The sequence below is a fragment of the Simochromis diagramma genome, unplaced genomic scaffold, assembly GCF_900408965.1.
Source record: "Simochromis diagramma unplaced genomic scaffold, fSimDia1.1 OVJJ01000602.1, whole genome shotgun sequence".
NCBI classification, from domain to species: domain Eukaryota; kingdom Metazoa; phylum Chordata; class Actinopteri; order Cichliformes; family Cichlidae; genus Simochromis; species Simochromis diagramma.
Window position 1 is genome coordinate 6,226,991 of NW_024387040.1, and position 27,515 is coordinate 6,254,505.

The 27,515-nt window shown below is 41.1% G+C and overlaps 1 protein-coding gene across 3 annotated transcripts; it reads left to right on the top strand.

Moving 5' to 3' along the window:
• Positions 1-201: 201 nt before the first annotated feature.
• nck1b (NCK adaptor protein 1b) lies at positions 202-27,283 on the top strand. Of its 3 annotated transcripts, XM_040044550.1 has the most exons (5): positions 206-652; positions 11,523-11,573; positions 11,899-12,139; positions 22,323-23,074; positions 23,167-27,283. In XM_040044550.1, the coding sequence occupies exons 3-5, from the start codon at positions 11,914-11,916 to the stop codon at positions 23,365-23,367; spliced, it is 1,179 nt and encodes a 392-aa protein (XP_039900484.1). In that variant the 5' UTR covers positions 206-652; positions 11,523-11,573; positions 11,899-11,913; the 3' UTR covers positions 23,368-27,283. The 3 variants fall into 3 exon arrangements, with proteins under 3 accessions (XP_039900485.1, XP_039900484.1, XP_039900486.1); XM_040044551.1 differs by lacking the exon at positions 11,523-11,573 and having other exon boundaries at positions 202-652; XM_040044552.1 differs by lacking the exons at positions 206-652; positions 11,523-11,573; positions 11,899-12,139 and adding an exon at positions 12,613-14,488.
• Positions 27,284-27,515: the final 232 nt, after the last annotated feature.

The window sequence follows — 27,515 nt, forward strand, 5'->3', positions numbered from 1 at the left end:
ATGCTTGCGGAAGGGCAAGCTTGCACTTTTTATGTATTTTATTTTAGCAAGTATAGTACAGAACATCAATTTCTTACTAGCCTAAATTATAGTTTGGGTCTTGTGCTAAAGTCCCACACACTACGTATCTTTCTTTTAGATACCAAAACATTAAACAGAACGTGATGCGATAACCAGACTCACTTTTCATCTCTCTTTTCATACACACGTCTATCAATGGTAGCGATTCGATCGATTCTTTACCCTCACAGAGACGAAAACATGACGAATGCTTAGGGGAAAGCAAAGCACCAGCAGCTGCAGTGGGATTAATGGACAGTGTCTTTGTCCAATCACAAAGTCCTGATTCTCTCTCAGCCAATCGTGTGGCAGCAGGCGGGACCCAGAGAGCGTCTGAACTGCTTGTGTAGCTGCTAGTTAGCTTAGCCGTGCTGCTGAGCGATGACATGCATTGATGCAGAAATGCTATTCCAACGGGGCACGGCGTCTCGTCAGCTAGGCTAGCGTCTTGGAGTGGGGAAAAAAAGAAAAAAAAAAACCTGGCTGCTTAGCTAGGATTCTGGATGCCGCTTCTGTGCATCTTCGGCTGCTGTGTGTAACCCTTTAACATATTTCCAAAAGGACATAAGAAGAGGTGGCCGTCAGGAATCAGGTAAGACCTGGTATGACTAGAGCAGGGTATGAATCTGAGCTGCCGCTGATGGTGAAGCTCTGTGATACAGACTGCAGCACTAACGGTTCTCCAGCGTTAAAGCTCACGCAAGCTAACAGCTAAACGTTAACCTAGACTGAAAAAGAAAAGGAGAGAGAGAGAAAAACACCTAGTGTCCATGCCAGCATGGCCAGCATACTGTTATCCAGCTGGCAGACGGTTAGTCTGGCTGTAACCACTAAAAGCATATGGGGGAAATTTTCTTAGCCAGGTTAATGTTAGCCGTTTTAGCGTGACACGCTGTCAAGCTCAGGTTATAAGGTAAAAACTCCACCAAAACTGCTACACATCTTTATCATCTTTATTCTTCTTTTCGTTCAAGCGGGCACCACGTAAACACTTCTATTTGTAAGACTGACAATTAAATGAAGCCACAGTGATGTTAAACCGTTTGATCCAATTTACAGTTTATACTTAAATGCAGCTTTATTTTTTTCTTATTATATCTCAGGATTACGTTTTTTAATTGCGTACTGAGTTGAACTCGCTTGGTCGTGGTCACGATGTGCATCACTGGTATTGGGGTTTGCTTCAAGTAGCCATAATTAGTCATAGCTGGTCCATCACCTCTATCTTCACCCAGTGATACCCAGTTGGCTTGGTATCTGTTTATTTGGACCAGTAGTGCTCAACCTAAAGACATTCTGTCCCAGAGATTTCAAATGCAGGAAAAATCTTCACCCTAGAGAACATACAACAATGAATTGTTTTTTTTTTTTTGTTTGTTAAATTGTTTTTTTTTATCTAAACTCAATTTGTGGATAAATACCTACCTGTATACTACGTGCAAAATGCATTTGAGCCTACATATTCCTAGTTGGATCACTTAGATCTTGTTTTGGGCAAGATTTTGGGTAATTGCACACTTAGTTTATCTCGTAACATTGTTTCTACCTTACACAACCCAAGCCAGACTAAATGTCATTCTTAGAAGCACAATGGGGCAATTCGTCTGTATAACTCCTGGTGAGCCCTTGCGGCTTTTGTTTGTGTGGCCTTCTATAATTAATTAATTATATCAGAGCGATTTATGCGAGTAGCCTGCACATCTCTGCAACCAAATACTAGCGACTGGTTAAGAATTACTCTGTAATTATTGTCACAAGTTAGTTTTCAAGGAGGTGAGAGGAGGAGGAGGAAGAGAGAGGCATTTGCTCTGCTGTTGCTTTCTTCTCAGTTGGAGTCACAGAGAGGGTATCCACAGCTTGCAGGAGGAAATGGTGATGCCATTCTTATCAGCATTTCGTACTCGAAGGCTTACATTTGAAAATCAAATGCATGCATGGAAACTGCAATTAGGCAACCTATTTTAAAAAAATTGCACCTGTCAGCTGCCATGTAATGAGCTTCTGTGCAGAAGTGAGGACTGTTCCTTCACTCTGATATACTCCTTGTGTACTCCTGTAATAGTCATACATCCCACAGTATAATGGTGCTCTTGTTTGGATTTTATGACAGAATAATCGTATGCGTATGAAGGCGTTATCCTTTTTTTGTTTGGCTGTGCCCTTTCCTCTTTTCCGAGTGTCTGGCTACCAGTGGCTTCCAGCAGCCAAATCTGTCCTCGCAGCCCAGGGTAAAATACCAACTTCGCTTTTCTCGATAGTCAAAACGATGGCTAAAATTTCCCTCGTCAGGGCTCAGAAGCTAGTTCATAAAGTCACCTTTCTTTCTTTTTTTTTTTTTTGGACTTTTTATGAAGTTGAGAAATGGGGATTTTTTTTTTTTCTTTTTTCCGCAATTGTCTCTTTGCATGTTATCGCCTTAATCTCTGTTATTGCATACATTCTCTTCCATTTCCTCTTTCATTTTTTTTCTTTTTTTGTGCCCGACTGCTCATGCATGTAGATGTTTGAAGAGTAAATAACAGACGTTCTCTGTATACATTAACTGTGACAGAATATGACGGAGCAACAGCTCCTGCTTTCTGTGCCCTGGCAAAGAGCAAAACACTGAAACCAAAAAAAGGGGAGAAAAAGATAAATTTCAGCTTAACTACTAAAGCAAAGTTGTAAGGAAGTGCACAGTTATTGTTTCTTGTTTGGACTAAGTTTTCCAACTTTTGTAAAAGTGTACTGTCCCGGCTGTATTTGCCATCTTTTTGTTTTCTTTTGAAGTGATTTGACTTCCTCGTGTCGAGTAGGAGAAGTGTGCAGTTTCAGTGTTTCTTCTCTTAGTCCATTATGGTTCGGGGTTTTCTTTCAGTGGGTTTGGCAAAGTGATAATGAGGATGTGCGTACTCGTGCAACTACGACTGTCATTGTTGTGACAGCAGTTGTGTAGCACTGAATTACAAAAAAAGCAATACTGTCATAATGAAAGAACTGTGCGTGTCTTTAATGATGAAAGCAGGCTTTTTAGGCACAAGCTTAGGTCATTTCTGTGAATTTATTAAACCAATAGTAAGTCCTGTCCACAGACCTTCCTCAGTCTGCTACAGTACTTTCAGTAGGAGCAAGAAAATGATGGTTCATGGGTGGCTTCCACACCACCCGTTTTTCTTGTCATGTTCTTTATGAACATGTTATGCAAAAAAACCAAAAAAACAGTTAGACCCTCATATAGCTCCAGTATATGAGAGTGTTCTAATTAAAACCTCTTGTGTACCAGATTTTTGGGTCTATAATCTCACCTCTCAGTGTTGTCTGTGGTCCACTGGTAGCAAATAGAGATCAGTGATTAGATGGAAATTTTCCTGTGACTATTTTATAACACCCAAACCTAGGAGCAAAGTTCAATTTTATGGCATAGCGCTCTTGGCCGTAACGACAACATGGAAAATATTTGAATTAAAGCAAGCTAGATCTTGAATGCAATCACACGGGAAATCAAACAGCAAGAATGAAATAATTAAACAGTCCGGCAACCTAGGAATCTCATCAGTCATTTGAGAATCAGTTTGTTTTTCTTATCGCGTTTCTGATCGCCTTGAAACTGACCTTCAAGCAACTGCTGACATATTGGCTTTGTTGCAGACTTAAGCATCTTAATCAGATTATTTTGATTTCTTTAGTTTTTGTGTGTAGAAAAAAAGCTGACCATCCCTATAAAAATCTGTTGTTGCCTCTGAAATGAATGTGCTGGATCTTTTGAAGGGGTTAGCAATAGGGCTGCCACGATTAGTCGACTAGTCACGATTACGTCGACTATTAAAATCGTCAACGACTAATTTAATAGTCGACGCGTCGTTTGAAGCTTTGTAAGATCCCAAAAGACGCAGGAATAAGTAGTAGGATTTAAGAGTGTAATAACGGACTGAAACAGAAGATGGCAGCACTACATGTACAAGGATGCCAGCTGCCGTTAAACCCCGAAGAAGAAGCTGTGTCCCAGAATTCATAGCGCGGCCCAGCGCATTTGTCAACAATGGCGGCAGCTAGTTAGTTTTAATATTACTCTTATTATTCTTTTTGGGTCACAAAATAAAGTTTAACATATTTTCAGGCGAGAATGTAGCTGTGTAAACCTCAAATATCTGCTCACTTTATCAAGACACCACATATTTTCAAAAGCGCTCCGACGTTTTCTGAGACATCTGTTACCCACTAGCTCGATAGCTAGCCGGGTTCAAGGCTCACTCGAGCCTGTGAGAACACAAATCGTTTTCAAACCCACCGCCGTCTTTCGCTACTCAGGTTAAACATTTAATATAAGTCACTTAGATAACTTAAAAATGTTATTGTTTGGCTTTTTTTTATTTTTATTTTTAGTATTTTATTTGTTCCTGAGTAAATCAGTTTGGCTGAGAAATAAAGTTATAGTTTTTACACAGCTGAATAAACGTCAAGCAGACAAATGATTATCAGAAGTGTGAGATGCTTGAGAGTATACTCCGGTGTCCTGTTATATTTTAGATAGCAAGGAGCAGACGGCTGAGTTTATTAAACTCCACCGAAACAATCTGCAGATGTCATTAAAATTTAATAAACTATCATCTTGTCTTTTTCTTTAGTTAGCACATACCTTAAACACTTCAAGCTGTAAGCTAATGATAGTTATATAAGAGCAGATGCATGCTGGTGCAATAAGCTGTATGTTTTACATCCAATGGATGCATGATCTGATTAGTTGACTAATCGCAGAAATAATCGGTGACTAGTCGACTGTCAAAATAATCGTTTGTGGCAGCCCTAGTTAGCAACATATATAACAAGTGCTGTTTCACACCATTTCCCTGGGTATGGAAAAGTTGCCAAACAATCTCCAGCTTTCATTAAAAATGCATGAGAACATTGATTTTACTCTCAGATAATACCCTAAAGAAATAAAATGAACTGAAATGTGTGTAGGTTGACTGATTTGGGGAGTATAGAGATGAGCGTTTCTGTGGAAAATGTTCTTTTCCCCCCTCTCTCCTATCAGAGAATGTAAGGATGGGAATTTTTGCAGATCCTAGATTTTCGATTTTTCCAACTTGTGTCCTTCTCAAATGTCTGCCACAAGTAGCTTGTTTAGTTCTATTGTGATGGCATTTTTGAGGATGTAGGAAGAGTTAAAATGAAGCCTTTATCTATTTTATATCTACTACTGTCCAGTTTACAAATAATCTGCGGTTTTTACTGAAACAATAACAAGGTCTTCTGCTTCATGGCAGTACTTCCCCATATTTAGATTTTGTTCATACTGACTCCTAGCAGGTTTAGGAACCATGACAGTACACAAAACCAAACCAAGAGCAGCTTTATTAAACTGCACTGCTGTGTGTTGGAGTTCCTTCTGCTTTGTAAACTTAGATTAGTCATTGGGAAATCCCCTGGAGCTCCAGAATCACAGATGCACTGTTGCTTTAAACCCAAGATTTCTTGGATGTGGCCATCATTTTACCTGGTGGGTAGGCCAGCTAGAACAAGAGCTGCCAATTTCAGGGTGTACATGAAGAGGTGTAGGCTGCTAAATTAGGTTGAGTCTAAGGAAATGGATCCTTTCTTCCACAGAGGTATTAAGCTCTGACAGATATCTGCTTACGGATGGAATAAAAGCATGCTTCTGGTGAATCACCTCGTGCTGCCAGCTGCAGAGTGTGCATTCACTATAAATAATTAATTATAATTAGATAAAGCATGACTTGTGTGCAGTCTTGCAAGTGGCTTTACAGTAACATTTTTTCTATGTTTTGCTTTTTTTGCAACATCATAGGCTTTCTACAAACTCTTTGGTTATGTAACTTGCTGTGATTTCTGATAAGGAAGCTTTGATCAGGTTTTCAGGGCTGATACAGATCAACTTATTTCATTTTGACAATCTCGGTTTCAGCATTTTTTTTCTTAACTTTTATTAGCAAACGCCTACTTGTAAGGACCCATGAAAACCGTCTTGGTTTCACATTTCTTGTCTTCTCTTTTCATTTGAGCAACGTTAGTGTGAGCCTCTGAAGCAATGCTTGGTAGATTGCTCTCTTCTGGGGCAGTGATTTAGACTTTGTGAAAAATCAAAATTCAGCAATCAAAACTGACTTTATTACAGGTGAATCTCTGTGCAGCTTAGACACAGACATTGGCATTCTGTTTAACATCTCGTCCCCCTCTTCCAGCCACAGAAAAGGAGTCACTTCACCAGTACTGTCTTTCTGTGGGCTAGACAGTTCACAACCAGACTGAGGGTGAATATGCAGTTGTAATAATAAACTGTGAAGTGAAATAAGGAAGTGAAAACATTTTTAGAGTAATGTTTGTTAATTTGAATTTTATGAACAGATACTCTTCTCAGACACAACAATGGATATCCTCTAATATGGATGGATGCCTATATGACAATATGTTTGTTTGTTTGTCTGCTATAGATTTGAAAATGTCATGGGCTATGATTTAATTTCTTTATTGTGGTGTTTGAGACATTAAGTTTGCCAAAATTACATAAATACTGCCTTTTATGAAAATTGCACTACTCCTTTTTTTTTTTTTTTTTTTGCATGGGATTTTCAGGCTAAATTGCTAAGCAACATATTTCAAACAGTGGCGTTTATGTGGGCCTTTCACATATTTGTTTAGAGTGTAGAGTGGGGCTTTTGATGTGAAGTTAGTCTAAAAGAAAGCTTGAAACTTTTGCTGTTGGTCGTTGCTATGAGAGTAAATCTCTGACAGTTCTCAAAGGACATGAGCCACGGTCTATTTTAGGCCATTCCCAACTGCTGAGGGTGATCCCGAGGGGTGGATAACCAACTGCTTTCACACAGTCATGAATGTAGCTTAGCCTATATGCTTAACCCAAAACACTAGAGGCCCACTAATTCAATTTTAATGTGATGCTGGAACAATACAGTTTTCTAAAGTGGGAAATCATGTGATCTCTCTTGGTGCTAAAGTTTAAACTAGTCCAGCAGTTCATCTTTGATCTCTTTAACAAGGTACATTACAAGCATCAGTGCAAAGATAAGTTATCTGAACTCATCTAAACTCGAAGAGGGTCAAGCCTGCTCTCTGTCAGCTTGCATCACTTTCCCATCATCCGGTCACCCTTGTGTCCACACTTCCTGTCTCACAGCTGGCCTGCCAAGTCTCCCATGACCCTTTGCTGCTGTGCTTCTGTTTTGTTTAGAGAGAAACTGGGACATCTGGGATGAGCTGCAGTCTCATGGGATTTCAGCTGCTGTGGTTCAGTGTGAAGAGAAGCGCAAACATGTCTTAATCGGCCCATCGCCATCCTGTGCTGTCAGTTTGTGAATCAGACCTTCCCTGTATCTAAAATGCACATTTTGGTGGAAGGAGGAAGTGTAGCAGTGCCAGAGGGGCTGAGTGAGCAGCGAGCAGAAAGAGCACATTCCAGAAGGCAGCAGAGCCCTGTGATTTTAGCAGGCTGTCACAGGGATTAGGTTACTCTGTCTGCCTCTGTGAGCTCATGCTGCTGCTGTCTCAGTGCCTCAGCAGTCTTGCCGAGCAGTGATACACTGTATGCCCACACAGTGAAGATAGACAAGGATCCATAGTTGTTCTTTTTGGCTTGTTTAGCTGATACAATATCCAACTGTTGTGAGGTTTTCTTGTTTGTTTGTTCATTTTGTTTAACAAATAACTTCTCATATGACTTGTAAAAGGACAAAAAATGACGTCAGTGCAGCTCTGGCTATTTTCTACTCATGCTTGTCTCCAGGACAGCATCTCTATAAAATGCATTCCACTAAGAGTCCACTAGGAGTGCTCTTTGACTGGCTCTTCACTTGTGTGCTTTTTTTTTTTCTCCCCCCTTTTCTCATGCAAAGACTCGAGAGGTTATGGCAGTAGCTGTAGATTGCAGGATGTGGTGAATTCATGTCAGTGTTGTTTTATTGTAATACAATAACTGACAAAGTTGCACTGTGCATCTTCATTACACTGCTAATTTGCAGTTATTGCGGTTTGTGGTTTACGCCGTCACTTGAGCCTCGTCAAATTTTGTGTAACAGAAAGGTATTTTCTGATGACTCTAAATAAAGGATCGCTGACCTGTGTTCAGTACCCCAGTGATGCCATTTGGGTTAGTTTTACATTGCTGATGGGAAACAGTTGTGACTAGAGTTGGTACTCTTGAGAACACGAGTGGTTGACTTGTATTAACACTGCTTGATCTGTCACTAGCCTGGCGTGACATTAGATAACGTTGAGCCAGACTAACCGCTTGGTTTATAATTCTGCACATTAGCACGACATAAATAGGCCCACTTTCTTTATAAACACACATTCCACTTGTGGTAATACCCCCACACTGAGTTCAATCTTGAGCTGTTAGCTGTGAAGTGACAGCGTTTCAGCGTACACTCAGCTGGTTGTTTTGTGTAAAAACTGCCCCGGATGTTTCTAATATTTTCCGATACTTTGTCAGATATTACTTGATTAATCTAAATTATAATTCAGCCTTTAAAGCAGATGATACTGATAATAACGTGTTGGAAAAGCTCTCAGTAAAGAAGCTACTAGAACACAGGTTTTTATTCTGTTTCAAGGCAGAATATTAAAGATGTTTTTTTTTTTTTTTTGTTTGTTTTTTTATTGACAGCAGTCTGGTTTTGAATGTTACGAGGGAGGAATAGTAGAGCTACCACGAGCAGGGAAAACCCTGCACTTACCACAGACCACCAGATCTGGCTACTTCTCCAACCATTTCATGCAGTCTCGGTGCCCTCATTGATGACCACAAAGCTTGTCTGTAAAGATCGTGTTTTTGCTTTATGTTTGGCACCCACGTTATTTTTCCCAGTGCTTGGTTTCTTCAAAACATCTATACTTCTACTACTTACTCATTATAAAGGTCACAGGCTATTTGTCTGGGAGCATTGAGTCATGACATCATCGCATTTGATAATCTTGTCCACTGAACATTTCCACATCAGCAGCCCTTGCCCTCGTAGTGGTTTTTGTTGTTGCTGCTGTTATTGGTTGGCCTCTTTTCTCCTCCACATCACTGTGAATCATCAGTGAATATGTTTTTTTTGTTTTGTTTTTTATTTTTACTTGTCTTGCAAAATCCTCCAACTACAGGTGATTCTGCATATGTTAATTCATCTCAACTCTAAATGGAAAGACAGTTTTTTTCACGTTTTTTGGTTAGTTAACCTAATTTTTGTCTCACAAATGCAAGATGCTTGCAAGATGGCGGCAAATATGAACGTATACAGCAGCACAGTGCTCCCGAACTACAATTTTGTTGTACATGTACGATGACAATAAAGGGCTATTCTACTGTATTTTATAATTTAAGAGGAGTCCTTTTTTTGTTGTTTTGTTTTGTTTTTAAAGCTGTGAGTTAGATAAATGTGAAAACATTTAGTCACAAAGTCAATAAGATCGATGCGTGTTATGTGCTGCTGGCGGATTGGGCTTACCTGTTAATTCTGCCTGGCAGCAGGGTAAGTGGAGATCCACAGTTGATGTTAATGCGACACCGTTTGAGCAGTTTGACCCGTCTGACCTCTCGCGTAGCGCTTTGGGGCAAGGCGACTGGTCTCGGCTCAGTATGCAGCTGCATGACTAGCTCAGGGCATCTGTCGCTTAACTTTTTGATCCTCCCTCACATTCGCATCGCAAGTCACTGTGGTGTTAATGTGCACTTAGTGCTTAGCCATCTTAGATGTGGGGGGTGATGGGTTGCAGCGTGTTTTCTGAAAATGGGAGGAATAGCTGTGCACTTGCGATTTGGTCATGAAATACTAGGGAGAGTGTAAAATGGAAAAACTATAGTAAGGGTGGGATGTTGTAAATGGAGGAGGAGCGCATATACACACTTGTATTCCTGTTTTGGCAGACAGTTATCCAGCCCAGCCCAGGGAGTGGAGAGATTGTTGCTTTTGTCTTGGGTGAAGGAGGCTCTGGAGAAGAGTAAATCAGCTCTTTGTTTTTTTTGTGCCACTCCCTAACATGTCTCGCAGTGTTCATTAATTTAATTAAGGATGGAAAAGGAGCATGCAATAACAAGCCATGAGATAAAACCACATTATACACCCAAATGATTTTTTTTCATTTATTTATTAGTTTTTTTGCAAATTAAGACAACACCCCATATGTGGAAAGCTTAAACCACAGGTGCCCCCCACCCACCCAGCATTTTATGGAAACTATGTTACACAAATAATTTTTTTTTAATCACACCTCTTAGTTTCTGACTCTAAACTTGTTGTAGTCTTAATGTGGCAGCATCATCTCATGTTGCTTTAACTGTCTTCTGTTCTTTTTTTTTTAGTCTGCTAAGATCTCCCCAGACCTCCTTTTTTTTTTTTTTAATATTTGTTCTTTTTGTGTTTTGTGTTGTTTTGTTTTTTTTCCGCCTCCTCTTTCTTAACCATGCTGAAACTTAGCTCTGCAGCTTCTGCTTGTGTTTGCCTAAGATCAGGTTTAGGCGTATCTCAAGGCCAGCTGTAGAAGGAAACTTAGACACTGCTGCTGCTTCAAATAAAAACCAAGAGCTCTCTATCAACGAGGTCAGTGTCTGGTCCCTGGAGTCAGTCGGGAGTTTTTGGGGCGGGGGGGTGAAGGTGAAACTCCATCCACTCTCGTGACATCAGAGCAGCTAAGCAGATGCTTCAGTGGTGCCCCACTCCCTCACTGTTGACCCAAGTATCTGCTGTATTAATCTAGCATATTCTGATTGTGCTGATGGCTGCAGGGGTCATGAGACCAGCTGTTGTGAATGTGCTCATTGTTGAACATGAAGTCTTCACAGTGGATCACAGTCTTCCAAAATCATAATTTTAGATAGCTCAGGGAACCTATGAATGATCGCAAACATCGCTGTTCATATAAGCTGAACATTTGCATTGGCGCTGCGCACAGTTTTGAATATTTATAGGCCAGTGCTAAATTTAAAATAATATCCTTCATCACTGGTGCTCGCTGAGAGCCTCGCTCACTGACGTACCCACATTTCTGACGCACAGTGCCTCTCTCTTTTTTTGCTTCCCTGTTGCAGTAATCTTTACCATCGTTCTGATTTCTCGCTTCACATTTGATGCCTAAAAGAAAAGAGAGTTTGGTAGTTTAGCATTGCTCCTAACCACCTGTGTAAATGTATGAAGGCTTCGTTTGTACACCGTCATTGTGAATAGTCAGTTATGACTGTTATTAAAAGAATACAATTAGTGGAGGGAAATTATATCTGAAGAGACTAAACTGTGGAAATGTTGGCTGGCCTTCTGCTAATATAGTTTAATAACATCATCTGTATCTTGGCATTGGTGCACTACAAAGACAATGTTGTAAACACACTGGGTTCGTTTTATTTAAAAATCAAGAGCCAACACTGTATAAAAGAGGAAGTTTCCTGGTAATATCGACAAATCTGCAGAGAAGAGTTTTAAGAAGAAGCAAGTAGTAATTATCTCGCATCGTTCTTGTTCTTTTTCTAGGTCAGCAGAATTGTCAGAGCCCTTGAAGTTCTCAGCTTTGATGCAGTACAGGTACGGCTGCCTGTTTCTAAACGGCTTCTAAATTTACGTCTGCTGTGTCTTCTAAATAATCATTCTACATGAGCAAACACCACAGTCTGGACATGCGTCTCAAGTGTTAGCAGATACAGGAAACAGATGCTCATAATCCATACTTGGGCAAGATATGAAGGCTTGGTATAAGTGTAAATAAGTAACTGCTACTGCTGCTCATGAGATAACACTATTCTCGATGACACTATTTTGAAAATGTTTTAATGTTTAAAAGGATTCAAAGAGTTTGTGAGGTAGAATATACGCTTTGGTCACTCTCATGTCTCTCCTTGCTCTCTCTCAGTGTTCCTAGTGCAAGATGACGGAAGAGGTGATTGTCATCGCCAAATTTGACTACATGGCCCAGCAGGACCAGGAGCTGGACATCAAGAAAAACGAGCGTCTCTGGCTTCTCGATGACTCAAAGTCCTGGTGGAGGGTTCGAAATGCCACCAACAAAACAGGCTTTGTGCCGTCCAACTATGTGGAAAGGAAAAACAGTGCCAGGAAAGCATCTATAGTCAAGAATCTCAAAGACACACTAGGTAAAAAGTAGTTATGATTTCCTGACTTTGACTTGAAGCTGTATTAAAGTTAACACTCTTCTCCACAAATTTGTTTAGTGTTATGGAGGATCTCACCATTTCCCGGTAAAGCTTTGAGGATGTTTTATGAAATATTTGCGCATGTTTGATGCCTTGCAGCATCTTTGACTGTTGGTTGATGTGCTCTGTGTTTTGCATGCTTTAAAAAAGAAAAAGAAGGGTGGCATTACAGAGCACGTTTATCTAGGCCAGCTACAATACGTGTCTGACCACATTGTTGTGGCGTGTGATGAATCTTGTGAAAGTCACCACAGGAGAATGGTCGCAGGCTGATATGTGATTGGTTGAAATGCAGAGAGCGATTTTCATCTCACTGTGCACTTTAGTTTGAAACTTTAGTTTCTTGGAGCGTTGTCTGATGCACGATTGTGTATTTTGAAGCATTTACTCTGGTAAGGCGGTGATCTCTATTTTTAAATGCCAATACAATTGATGTTTTCTCCTGTTGATGTGTGTTAGGTGGAGGTAAATTGGGCAATTTCTAGTTTCTGTATGAGCAGCACCTAATCCTTTTATCTTGTCTTGAATTGATACAGCACAGGTGTTTTCTCCTCTATCTGCACCATAGTAACACAGTTTGTTTGTGATTTCTCTTTTCATAAATTACCTAGTTTTTTATGCCTTGTCTTTAGTGTCAGAAGCTTTTTTTAAACATTGAACTCCAAACTGTTTGAACCACATGCCATCATTATCCTAATTAAAGCGTAATGGCATAGCTGTTGTCAGTTTACGCTAATCCATTAGGTGTACACTACTCATCGTCTGCTATTTATCTGCATAACATCAAATTGCAGGGGGAAAAAGGGTACTTTTTAAGCAGTTTTGTTTATTGGTGATGTGGCAGTGTCAGCGTGCTGTTGAGTAGGAGGATCTCTGCGAGGAAACCCTTTGTCTGAAAGGTGTTTTTCCTCCCGAAAGTTTAGAAAAAAATGGGGCTATTCTCCGTCCTTCTAACCAGAAGTGTGTCATAAGTGTATACATTACAAATGTTTGCAAAACCCTTATCTGTTGGACACGTGAAATGTGTCTTCCTGTTAGTGTGTGCCTGAGTGCTGTGGTTAGATGAGCCTGTCAGCTCAAATGCTCTCGTAATGAAAAATCATGTAAGGGCAGGAAGCAGCCTCTCTAGTTTTTAATGTGCGGCTCATTTCTTTTCTGTTTTTGCTCACTTAAATAAGCAGGGATTTCCCTTTTTTCTCCTGTTATTTTTCTGTTTATGGCATGTAAATTTTTATTTATTTATTTATTTTTACTGCTGCAGTTTAGGTCTCCTCAGTCTTCATGTCCTAGGCTTTTATAGGTTTATTTGCCTGTCTGTGCTCTGTTGTCTGTAGTGTGTGTGTGTGTGTGTGGTTGTCATGCACCACAGCGACGAGCTTCCCCGTAACATCCCACCTGTCGGTACATCCGTTGATCAAATGGTTCACATGAACAGCTGCAGCAATGGCAACTCCAGCTATTTCTCACTTACACATACAACTCAGTAAAACATGAGCAAATGTGGTCTAACCATAAACCAAACTTTATGAAACACAAATATAGCAATAGAAAGGTTGTAAATGTATAACTTTCACTTTTTCTTGTTTTTAATTATTTATTAAGTAGATTTAAAGCATTTTAGCTGTGAACTTTAGGGCTGACTCTTCAATAATATGTGGGAGGGAAAACCTTTTTTTTTCTTTTCTTTTTTTCCCTTCTTCTTTTCTTAGCCAGGTCCGTTGCTGGGTGTGGAGCAGTGTCATCATTCGAAAGAATGTGTGATGGTATGATCCGTGTGTGTGTGTTTTAGTACTCATGTTTCCTGTGTTTGTTGTAAAGTTATGAGTGTTTCTCCCAACAACTGCAGTCATGTGACACTGAGTGTTCACTGACTCACTCAGCTGCTGCCATGTCCTCACAGATCCATATATAATTTTTTTAAGGACACTACCCTCCTGCTTCTATATGTTGAGGAAATTACTCCTTCACTTTCTTTATTCCTTGTCTTTCCCTTTTCTTTCTCTGCGCGTATAAGTGTCAACCCCCCCTTCTTCTTCCCCTCTCCATGAGGCCTCTGTGCTCTGCCTTCCATAGCTGGACTGAAGGCCTCTATATCCCACACTCTCATTGGCTAAGCCTGACCACATGGTCACAAGTGGGCTGCCCTGCTCTAAAATCCTCCCAGCTCTCTGGGTGTTCACATGGAATAACTCTACAGCTGCAGTGGGAAGAGAGCAGGGGCCGGGAAGGAGAGAGAGAGAGACGGCAAGCCCAAAATGGACATGGCTAACCTATTCAAACATTTCTTTCGTGAGTTTTCTACATTTCTAGTCTTTTTAAGCTGCTTTTAAAGCAAGTATGACTCATTTGTTGTTTTACAAGTTGTCCGGAAATGTTTTGTCTGAAGTTTGAGTGGCTTTTTTTTTTTTTTTTTTTCCTCCTCTCACTCTCGCGCTCTCTTTCTCTCTCTAGCTGTGCAGCGGCAATTGTCAAATCTTCTTTCTTTTTCATTTTCCCTTTGTGATTTCTCACACTGGTTAGTTTTATCTTCAAGTTAACCAAGTAAATGTGTCATAATTGGAACTGGTGGAAACTGATTTCTGTGCTAACATGTTGTGCTGGTAAAGAGAGGGTGAAAGGGTGTCTTAACAGCTTTTTTGTGTGTGTGTGTGTGTGTGTGTGTGTGTGTGTGTGTGTGTGTGTGTGTGTGTGTGTGTGTGTGTGTGTGTGTGTGTGTGTGTGTGTGTGTGTGTGTGTGTGTGTGTGTGTGTGTGTGTGTGTGTGAGCAGCTGCAAAGACTGGGTGGATATGCTTTTGAAAAGCCTTCTGCTGAGCCGAAGCCTGTAATTGCCTCAGCAATCGTTCTCTGCCTCTTTCTGTTGAACACACATGCATACACACAGTAATCCCACTCCAGTTCTTTCTACTATTAGTCCCAGTGAGCTAGGTGTATTACTTTATCAGGCTTGAAGACCCCTACCCTGTTTAGGAATATCTTAATATATAGCCAGTGTGTGTTTTCTCTTATGCTAACCTAAGGGTGCCCCCACTCATTCTAGGAGGGTCTCTTCCCCCACCGTCCACCCCACCTCCTGTCATGGGCTACAGTTGAAGGGACGCAGGGTGCTTATGTAGAACACTGTAGTCATTGTAGTGAAGAGGAGGAAGGGGTCTTTGCTGATTGATGGGACCCGGGTTCCCATCTCCCGCACCTCACTCGGTTATCAGAGGAATGTCGCTACATGGACAGCTCTGTGGGATGAGGATATTTTACAGCCACGCTGACACTCGTTTTCAAAAGGCTTCGGCACACACGCTTGCTGTAATCTCACCTTGTAACTGCTGAGTGATATCGCCTGTCTCTGTCTATCTTTCTGTGTGTGTGTGTGTGTGTGTGTGTGTGTCCACTGACTAGTCTGCTTGCTGTCTGAAGGATCCAGAGTATGGGGATGAAAACAACACAGAGATGAGCTAACAAATGTTTTGCTTGTGTAAACTGAGAGCTGTTAGTCTCTCTCTCTGTCTCTCTCCCCTCCCTCTGTTTTCCTGTTTCTCAGCCTCCCCAGCGAGCGGAAACTCTAATTTGAGCCACATTTCTCTCTGAGCATTTGGAGAAGTGAAGCCAGAGAGGAAGCAAGAAGTTAGAAGGAAGTTGAATCATATGGGGGGGGGGATCTATCTGTCGCACGCTCCCTCATTTCAAAGTCCGGCTTTTCTCCAAAACCACTGATCGCTCTTCCCTGACCAAAAAGGCAAAAGACGTAATCATAATTAGAAGTTTGGCAGGGGAGTTGTCAAGTTTACTCAGGCCTTCAGATGTTGTTCTCCTGTGAAAAGACATTTACTCGTCTTTGTTTTCCTGTATATTCTTCCATTAAGAATTGCTTAAGAGGAAGTGAGCAAGGGTCTGGACCTGTTGAAACATTGCCGACATTAACAACGCCCTCCCCCTGCCTTGTCAATTGAATTATATTGTCTACTATAGATGGTTGATTTTATTATAGAATAATGTACAGATTTTTTTTCCCAGTGAATAACCACAATTTGGTCTGTAGAGTACAGTCAAAAGATCACTTAAAGGGTTTGTTTATGATAATCCAAAACTCAGAAATCCAAAAGGAACAAGTAAACCAGACTGTATATCTATTGTGAGTTACTTATTTGGTTTAGTTAAAATGCAGGGGGGCTGGCACATAGAAAAAGTTTTGTTTTAGACTTTGTCAAAATGATGCTGAATAACATTTTGACAAACTGGTGGCTGAAGGAATATAAATATTAGCTCTCAGTAGAGCGTCTCTTTGCCCCCCTGTTTGCTGCCCACAATTGAATATCTATCGTTTGTTTGTGCAGCATGCCAGTATCATGACACTCGTTGCTTTATTGGCGTGTCCAAATAGCAATCATGTAAAAGAAGTGGTTATGGAAATCTTTTTCTTTTTTCTTTTTAATTGAACTGACGTGTTTGTATTTGGGGGGGGAGCACACATGATTTACAGCATCAGCAAAATGCAATTTAAATTTAGGTCACCTGAGTAAAGGTGAAGAGAAAGTGAAAACGAGTTTTAAAGTTACTGTGCAGTTTTCTTTGTTTTGGGGTTTTTTGTGATTACATATGTTAACCAAATAATTTTCCTGTAGCGCCTGACTGTAGCGGTGTGCTGTCCAGATGCGTAAAGAACAGAGGAGTATTTCTCTCCGAGCGCTGCTCCGTCACAGAGATCGATGGCTGCCTGCTTGCTTTTGATGTCTCGAACAGCTGAAGTTGAAAGAAGTTTGCACGTTTCCTGCGTTTCAACCGCGTTGGCAGCTTTATTGAAGCTGTAGTCTTAAAAGGTAGCCCCGGTCGTCTCCACTGAAGAACAGCCAACTCACTCTTGTGTGTCTTTCCTTTAGCTTGTTTGATTTTTGAACTACACATGGCTGTCGTTATATTTGGCACATAAACCATACGACTGAGTGTGGCTGTTTTGCGGTACATATATTGTCTGAGTTTGCATTGCTGTGAATCTATAGAGCACTTTCTGAGGCTCTGTGTTGTCACCACATGACATAAGTGTAGTTTGCGTGATAATTTAGGGAACATGAGCAGAAGTGCAGTTGAGAATATGACTGTGATTAGAGCAGGAGGACTCAAAATGCCAAAGCAGGAGTGTGTTCAGGCACTGTCAGACAGCCTGACGCGGGGTGTTGTCGTCCGCAGAGGAAGAGTCGTGAAATGGAGGGAAGCCAGGAGGTCGAAAGGGTCCTAGCAGACAATGGGACAGCCAGCCAGTGTAGGGAGGCCACAGTTGAAAAACAAAACTAGTTCCTGTCTACCACTGGTAGCTGAGCAAACTCCCCAGCACTTTCTTCTCCTCCTGCTGAGTGTACCTCATCTATAAACCCCCAAAAAAGCAACTGTTTCAGAGGTGGTTACCAACTAAGTCATGGTCTTAATCATTGTTATTTACTGCCATCTGTTGCAATATGAGTTCCTTCCTCTGTGTCCTCCTCTAAGGAAATACACAGGAAAAAGCATGTGACGTCAAATGAGAGAAAAATTTCCAAAGCAAAGTTCTTTTTCATTTCTCTTGTTATCCTTTTTCTGGTAGCAATAGAGTAACGGTGGGGTTTGTGGGTTTTTGGGGAAGCTGAAAATCCCACACTGCATGTACACATGCACCGTGAGGGCAGAATTTTAGGTTAAGTTCAGGTGTCAGCAATGAGCGGAAACTGCTCTGTAGGTGGTGAGATGGTGTTTATTTTTAGCTTTCTACATTTAAATCTGCTTTTTTCAGAGTACATGTATCTGTAGCCAAAAACACCGTTTTCTTTTTGTAGGCCAGCTTGGACGTTGTCCCACGAGAAATAAAACCAATAGGTGTTTCAATAGGTTTGTTGGATTATTGCATAAAATATGGAGAATTAGTTTGTTTTCTTTGGCAAAATGGCATTTGTGTAAATGCTGTCACTAGAAAGAAAATCCAAATTTGAGGTCATAAACTCTGCAACTGCAGCTGAATGACGGCACAATCGGTGAGGTCTTGTGTTCGATTGTGATTGTGTTAAATGGCTTTGAGACTTTCTGTAACCTCAATTAGCGACTCGTGAGTTCTAAAATATTTCCTATCAGATTGTTCAGTCTGACGTCACTAGCCGTGTCTGGGTCTAAACTCCGCTGCAGGTCCATATATCACACGATCACTATATGGCATTACTGAGAGTTGAAAAACTGTCTAAAGTCTTTAATCTTTAATAAAACGATCAGTGTTCTGCTCTACCAGGTGTAACAATTGAGTTTAACATCCAGCCATCCATGAAAACTGAATTTATGACATTTAACGGAGTTAGAAGTTAGCAGGGAGTTAGCTCGCTAGCTTCTATCTAAATACAATATAGCATGTCCTAACTGTGGGGTTTTGGAAACAAATTAAAACATACAGCTCTGCTGTCACTTCCAGCATAAATGAAGACTGAAAACTAAACAGCAGTGACGTTTGTAGGGTTACTGAAGTTGGGCTAGCTGGTATATAATGATGTGCTACGTGACCGCTAGCGACACAGCTATGTTAGCATAATATAAACAAGCTAACTTTTTTTCCACTCGATAAAAGTTAACGTGAGTGTTCTTGGTGGTCAGGAACAAATGTAATCGCATGGCAGGATGCTGTAAAAGGACCAAACTTCAGCCAGGAGAACAACTGAGATAATCCATCCACAATACGAGGTTAGTCATTCATATACTGCTGCATGGGCTGGGCTGTAGTTACATCCTAAGGTTTTAAAAACTGAGCTTAAATAAATGATTAGTGGTAATAAAAGCCGAGGGAGGTCAACAGTGATCACTGACTGTTTTAGGAGCTTTTTGAGATCAAATAGAAGAAAATACATAACATTAAACATGTTAACAACACAAAATCCATATTAAACGCAGACTACTTTAGACCCGGAAGTAGGATTCGTCGCGTCATCACTGAACAACCGGATAGTAAAACGTTTGTCTGAAGCTTGCGGTAAACACAAGCCGTATTTCAGCAGTCATTGATTTTTCACAGGGAACCAGAGGTGAAAGCACTGACTTGTTTTGGGGTTTTAAGATTCATTGCTGCTTTACTCTGTCTCATGTCTGCAGTTGAAGGATTCTGCTTCTCGTCATGTGGGTCATTTTGTGGCAAAGGTTTCATTACTAGTTGTTGCAGTGGGCTGTTGGTCAGATGAAAGATTTCCAGCTTCAGCCCTCATATAATCCAGCAGTGCTTAACCTCAGACTGTCCTGTTACTGCCCCAACGTACGTCACTTATGTAATGTGTTACCATTACTTCATAAAAAAGACACTAAACCCAGCTACCTCTTATCTGTGCCATGATAATCTGGAATTTCTGCAGGTTTCAAAATGCCTCTACACACTTTGTTTGTTGTTTGTTTGCTGTTACCACTTGTACGTGCTTGTTACTGTGCCTTTACTACTCTGCACATACCTTGTTGAGTTCGACATATTAAAAGGTTCAGAGATTGTGCTCAGAGCCCTATTCTACACAGCCACGTACATTTTTGTAATCGACCTACAGCAGCATTACAGATGGGCCCTTAGAGAAGCAGGTGCCTTCAATTTTCTTTTCTTTTGTCTTCTGGTATTGTCTACCTGTAGCCATACAGGCAAATCTGAACTTCCTACTACTACAGATTAAGCATCTAGTCAAATTTAGTGGCTCCGTTTTTTTTTTTTTTTTTTTTTTTTAATGCAAAGTGTTCATGTGAGCGGAGCAGGAAGTGCCAAATAAAAACTGTGACAGGGACACTGATAAGGACTGTTGGCTGGCCAAAGAGATAAAAACTCAAAAATAAGTTGTCTCCGGTGTCAGTCGGAGGTAAAAGACGCATTATTTATACAGAGTTCACCTTTAACCTTTGTATGGAGCTAACTAGGCCATTTCCAACTGTGCAAAGGCACACCCCGGAGCCTGCACCTGCATAATCACTCTTTGTTTGTTTGTTTGTTTGTTTCCAAGAATTGCAGATGCTTTGGCTGTTGGAAATCTAGATTTTGGTCTGTGATGTTTATGCATATTTAAAAACTTAGACTAGTGGATTTATGCTGTGGAAACATTTGTTTTTTGTAAGAAAAAACAATTTTTTTTGTTGTTGTTGTTGTTGTTTGACATTTTGCCTTCAAGTCCTAAAGACTGCACAGATGCATAACTAGCATCTGCGCAGCACTTAACCTCCACCTACAGACATCAGCTCTTAACACCCTGTCTGGAGTCTGTAGTTATGTACAGTGGTGTGACTAATAACAGGGTCTACCTGGAAGCAATTTGACGTTGGACTCTGAGCACTACCGTGAAATTTGTCTGCTCTCCTTGAGTCAGAGACACCTTTCAGTAGCAATTTATGTGTGGTAAAGGATATTCAGTATGGCGTTGTGACACATTAGTCACGTTCCCCACTCCGTCCTGGAGACTACACCCTGCCTTAGTATATAATTTCACCCAGCTGTCTTTTGATTGTGCAAGCAATAGCTTTGCAGACGTAATCAGGAATAGGGTCTCTCGTCTGCTTGCTCTATCTGATATCAGTGTCTGGTTAGTTTTAGCTTCAGTCTGGTTTACTGTCACATCATCGGTAAGAGCATAGATGTGTCATGGTTACAGTAACGTCACGTGGGCTTTGTTTAAGTAGCAAAATGGCTGCCAGGTGGAAGTTCTTGCCGATTAAAACAATTGCTGGGAAAAAGGTTCACGGGCATGGTGACTGTTCTACCGTTAGCCTCCGTTTGTTGCCCTTTTGCCAGTGGTCACCTATGGAAATGTGTGTGGGCTAGGTTGGCATCAAATACAGAAAGGAATAGCTAGTTTGCTGATAGCCCACAGTTGATAGCACGTTGATGAATATGCTCCTTATCATCGCACACCGGTCAGGTTGAAGGGGTGTTTGGCGAGTGATGGTGCTGGGTAGAGACTGGGAAGAGCACTCTAGAACAAGGAAGTCAAAAGCCTTTGATTGTATAGGTAAAATACAGCCCAGTTTAATCTCAGCTGGGCCAGACTAGTAATATACATTGCAAAATAACCCATTAAATATATATGACATGTTGCTTTTATATACATGTAAACAAGTACCAGTACATTCTGAAGACGGTGACTTTCAGTTACACAAGATCACAAGTGGCCTACAGAGATTACTTTGCACTAAAACATGTTTGAAATTGTACTTATTCTTCCAAATGTATTCAAAGTGGATCCAGTGCAGTTGCAGTGTAGAAAGATCGTTAACTTTCTGTTCTATTGTTTATCTGTCCTCACATGACATACAGCATTGCATTGAATTTTTATTTTTATTTTTACCTTCCTCATGAATTCTTTGCAGTGCTCACAGTTTGCAGAATTGTTACCTGCCCTGTGCGTCATATTTCTGATGCTCCTGCTGAGTTTTTTTTTTTTTTTTTTTTTTTTTTTTTTGTATCAAGCTGCAGGTGATTAGTTCAATGTGATTAGCAGCAATGAAATAGTATTAGTTGTTGTTTTGTTTTTTTTTAACCACTGTTGGGTAGCAGCAGTTTACTTTCTTTCTAGTTTCCACAGAGTTTATAGGTCCATGCCAAAACAAGTTTTCATCCCACTCACTTTTTTTCCCCCAGCACACCAGCATTGCATTTTTTTTTCCTTGTTTCCTCAGCACCTAGGCCTAATCCCCAAGAATGTATTTGGATTTGGACTGTGGAGCGGGGGGTTAGGGGAATGTAATGTTGAAAAGGAATGATGTTTAGCCCTGCTTACCCACCCACTCACCCACCCAGCCCATAATGCTTATTATTGCTTCCTGGTATTTGTCTGGGATTTTTTCTTCCTGCCTTAAATTTTCATGTTTATAATGGGAAGTGTGTGCAGTTTTGGTTTTTTGTGTTTGTTTTTTTTAAATTCCAGACTTGTTCCTCACCATTATGGGGAAAATAAAATTCCAAAGAACTGGCCTTTTTTTGTTTTAATTGAAATGATGACTTTTAAATTTGAATGTAGACAAATAAGCATGTCTCGGCTGCTTTTCAGATTCTGATCGAATTCACTGGGTTCAATTTTAATATGAATGACGATAATGATTCCCCTGCAAACGCCAACATCTTTACTATATTCGTCATATTTTTTTTTATTTTTTTTTTTTTTTTAGGAATTGGGAAAGTGAAGAGCAGAAAGGGGGGTATGAGAGATCCAGCCCCTAATGCTGACCCAGATATGAATGCAGATAATGGAGAGAGGCTGTATGACCTCAACCTTCCCGCCCTGGTCAAGTTCAGCTACACAGCAGAGCGTGAGGATGAGCTGTCTCTGGTGAAGGGAACACGTGTGGTGGTGATGGAGAAGTGCAGCGACGGCTGGTGGCGCGGTAGCTACAGCGGACGGTCAGGTTGGTTTCCGTCCAACTATGTGACGGAGGACGTGGATGGGACGGCGGGGGGAGGGGGTATGGGCGGACTCGACCCTGCCGGATCGCTGACAGAGAAACTGGCTGCGGTGGTGAACATCACAGCGAACGGAAACAGAGTGCTGCACACAGTTCAGGCGCTCTACCCGTTCAGCTCAGGCAACGACGAGGAACTGAACTTTGAGAAGGGCGAGGTAATGGAGGTGGTGGAGAAGCCCGAGAATGACCCGGAGTGGTGGAAGTGCCGCAAAGCGGATGGACAGCTGGGCTTGGTGCCCAAGAACTACGTCACTGTGCTGGACTCCACCTCCCATAAACCGCAAGCGGGGCTCGCTGGGCCGCCCACACCCGAGTGCGACTACATCTTGCCATCAGGCAGCGGGCGCTTTGCGGGGAAGGAGTGGTACTACGGAAAGGTGACGCGCCACCAGGCAGAGGTGGCGCTCAATCAAAGAGGCACAGAGGGAGACTTCCTCATCCGAGACAGCGAGTCATCGGTCAGTAGCCTCCACCTTCTCCTTGGTTTATCTTGTTATGTGTCGGTGCTTTGAAACACTGTTAGTAACCCCGGTTCTCTTTTCATTTTTAGCCAAACGACTTTTCCATCTCCCTGAAGGCGCAGAGCAAGAACAAGCATTTCAAAGTGCAGCTGAAGGACAACCTTTACTGCATCGGACAGCGCAAGTTCAACTCTATGGAAGAGCTTGTTGAACACTACAAAAAGGCCCCCATCTTCACCAGTGAGCAGGGAGACAAACTGTACCTGATTAAAGCCCTGGCTGCTTCCTGATCCATCTGTCTCACACAGTGATGCACGCACACACACACACCTCTACACATTATTTTCATCAACATATAATACAGATACTTACACGAGAACACACACTAACATTTCAGCTCCAAGCCTGAAGACTTAACACATCATCAGGACTTAAATGATATGTGATTTGTCACAGATTTGTGAGCATTCCAAGAGGAGGTGTGGGGTAAAAAAGCATGGGAGAGACATTGAGGAGGGAGACGGCAAGAAGGTGGACTCCTGAGAGTAACTACAGACCTCTTGGTTGCCTATTTTAAATTATCCAGATGTGCTAGGTCATAGGCAATGCCATGGTTATTTCCACCTTGATATCTATTGCATTTAGTTTTCTTTTCCTTTTTTTGTTGTTGTTGATGTTGTTGATAATATATAATCTTTTTAACGGTTTCTTTTAAAAATGTGATTTGTTTTTTTTTTTAACTTTACACATTATACAACCAACACCTGACTGAGGCATTTTCTTTCAGATGTTAGCGAACTCGAGAGCCGAGCCGAGCCTATAGGTCTACATTTCAGCTTATTTCTTTTTGTCTGTCTTAAGGCGCTGTTTGTGGCTGTGGACAAACTAATACACAACTTCTGCTAATCCCGAATAAAAATGAAGTGACCAAAATATATTTATTGATACAATTCTGTAATGATCAATGTTGTAGAGATTGGAATATCACACTGTGCATTTTCTTTTTTCTTTTTTTTTTAAGGATTTCAAGGTTTCCTCTTATTGTAAAAGGTCAAACTCTCTATATAGTGGTCTTCCTTTGTACAACAGTATTGCTTGTCTCACATATTGCTGTATCTGTATCACGTGAATGTTACAAAACCGAGGCAGCGTAGATAGGGATTTTAAATCCTCTAACTTTGCATGGACGCGCACAAACCGAATAGTGTCCTAACACCTTCCGCCTAGCTCTGACAGGAGAGGGAGAGACAGTCCACAGGGGTGATGGGGAGTTTATCTTTGCATATAAAGGTCATGTGAAGACTCAAAGTATTTTTCCCTCCTGGGTCTCTCCTCCACCCCCGGCCCAGTGTGTGGGTGACAGCAGATGTGTCTTCAGTGTTGCCAAAGGGGATGGAGATGGACGGCAGTGAGGTGAGCCAGGGTGAGCTGCGCGGCTTCCAAAAATATATACAGTGCTGGTTTGCCGGAGCTCTGAGGAGAAATGGAGGGCTGGGAGGGATGATGTCACTGCTCCCTGTGATGATGTGGTGATCACTGGAGGGAATGGAGGAGTTGAGGGTTACTTAGGGGTCGCGTTTGTGTGGTTGCAAAGCGTACACGTCGAGCTTAAGCCAGCACTGGGGTTGTCGGAGAACAATTCCTTATGCTGAAGAAATGATAAAGAAAGTGCTTGTTTTCTTTTGATTAATGTATCCTAAGAGCTGCTTTAAATGTACGTGCAGTCAAACTTTGGGACATTAAGCTGGTTTTACCAAATGTATGTTCAATGTCCGTATGTCTGAATGCTTTCAGCAGCACACATGGTTTATATTTACAGTGAAGGACTTCTAGTGAATGGCTGTTTTTGAGTGAAAGTGGACCAAGTAGTTGTTGAATGTTGTGCGGCAGCTAGTGCCGCTGCGTGCTGCCTGCAATCAAAGCTGCAGCAGTGTTGGCGGGGAGCCGCTTCAGCAGTGTGCTCCGGGAGACGCCGATCACGATGATGATGATCACGATCACGATGCCTGCGATGATGAGTTCTCCAGCTGTGGCCAGTTGGACCCGAGTACAGGGAGAGAGAGGAAGGAGGAGGAAAGGGGGACAACGGACATTTAAAAGAAAAAAAGAGGTGAATCTGGAGCAAAGGAGGAGACTGAGACTTTTTTCCATTGGATAAGAGTATCTGGAATCGCATACCCAGGCAGGGAAATTGTTGCTATATCATAGCAGAGACTAAAGGAGTTGAGATGGGAGGGTTCTGGAGGTCTAGTTAATCCAAGCATGAAAAAAAAAAATTCAGTCATGCTACAAAGAACACAAAACATGGGTGTGAACCTTTTTTTCCCTCCCTCCATTCCCCAGGTGATTGACTGAGCTATTCATACAGAGAGCTGTGAGCAGACTTTCCTCTGTCCTGGACTTGTATAAGATGAATTCTAAACAGTGAAACAATCGGCTTTCAGTTTGGTTTATGATGGGTGAAAAGTGCAAGCGCCAATTTTAAACCTGCACTGCACCACTTGAAATCTGAATTGAAGTCGGATTATGTCTTATTTAAACGTTTAAGGCGGGAAAAGAAAAACATTCCAGGAGTGCACTGCTTCTGGAGGGATTTCTGAATGTGTGGTTTAAAGTGTCAGCATGGCTTGAGTGATTTTGGTTTTTTGGGTCCCAAACTATTTTTATGTCACGATGTTAAAGGGACAATTAGTGCCTGTTTGTGCTTCATTTTCAGTCACTAGATCAGTATGTGGGTCATATGAATTCTGTCACATTTCCTTTATTATACCCAGATCAGTGGCTGTTTGTCGTACAGCTGCCGTTTTGCTCTACGTGAAACAGCATTTCCCTACACTTTGAATCACTCTTGGCAAAAATGCCCTCCCTAACTTTCAGTTCTGTAAGCATCCTGCAATATTACGCAACGCCAACGCAACGTGCCCCAGTTTGAAGAATTGAGGAAGGGATTTAAAAATGTGCCTTCACAATTTTATTTATATTTTTTTTGTTTGTTTGTTTTGTTTGGCTTTTTTTTTTTTTTTTTTTTGTCTACCAAAGGTTTAGTAACCGCTCCCCCCCAAACCTTCTTTTATTCTTGTCTTTATCCTGTGCTTTCCACTTCTCCGCTGCGACGTATTTGGTTAAAGCTTTGCATGCGCGTCAGTTAAGTGATTAGTGAGCGATGTTTTGGGATGTCCTTCCTTATAGGGAAGAGCATTTCCTGGTGACGCAGGCTGAAAATGTCATTGTCTGACCTTTTTTTTTTTTTTCTTTTTAAATCTCCTGCATAAAATGCCCATTAGTTGATATTGTGTGTAGTTTCAAGTGACCTTACCGTAGCTGATTTTAATCAAGTATAACATAAGTGAATGCCTACATTGTACAGTATGAAACTATGTGCTGATGTTCATTCAGAAACGTAACACCAGGTGTGATGTAATCATGACCTGAATCTCCATGTATGAGCACCTCAAGTAACGGTATCACATTATTGTTGGTTGTGAGAAACTGTCACGGTTTTTAAGGATATAGTTTTTTTTTTTTTTTTTTAATGTCTGTATGTAAAACTAGTGTTAAGACATCCACTTTTCCAGTTTAGCCACTTAAATATGGAAAAAAAAGCAAAAAAATCCTGAGTACCTAAATGTTTTACTTGATATTCCAACGCAGAACTACAGTATCTCCATGCTTAGATATCGTTAATGGGATCTTTCTCACTTTACAAGAATGGAGGCCGCATGAGCAGAGCCTCGTAGCTGTACAGAAAATGGTTTGAAAACGCTGAAGTCAGTTGTGACTGATATTATCAAGAGATTGTCTATCAAACTATTAAAGATGGAAAACTACAGCGCAGCAGAAGCTTCTTCCTGACTGCTCAACTAGCCTGAGATCTTTTTTTTTTTTTTTTTTTTTTAATTATTATTATTTTCATGGATTTCTTGATAATATTCAGAACAAGTGGCTCTGGTATTAAATCGTTGGTGCTTTGTGCTGCTTACATTTCTATGGTGGTCTTTAACTCACAATGCTTCCCCCCCCCCTCTTTTTCTTTCCCTCCCCCTTCCTGTACGAGAGTGAAGAAAACGGATGATAAAGGCAGTGCTGTGAAAATTTAATGTCATGCTCTTAATACTGTTTTTATGGAGGGGAGATTGTCTTCAGGTGTAATAATTTAGAAGAGTCTATTAGAGTGTTCAAAAGACGTAATAAACAGCATAAAAATGGTCCCGTCTGTTTTTAATTTTGTCGTTTGCTCAGTCTGGGACAAAACAGGTGATGTATGAAGCCACAAACTGTATGACCCTAACCCAGCGCAGTGTGGTTACAGCTTAAACGGCAGTACACTATTGCATGAGGAAAGCTGTGGGATTTTTAAATGATTCATTCCTGCCACCTGGTGGCCTTTAGTAACATTACATTTACTAGTCCTAAAAACCCAAACCAATATTAAAAGAGT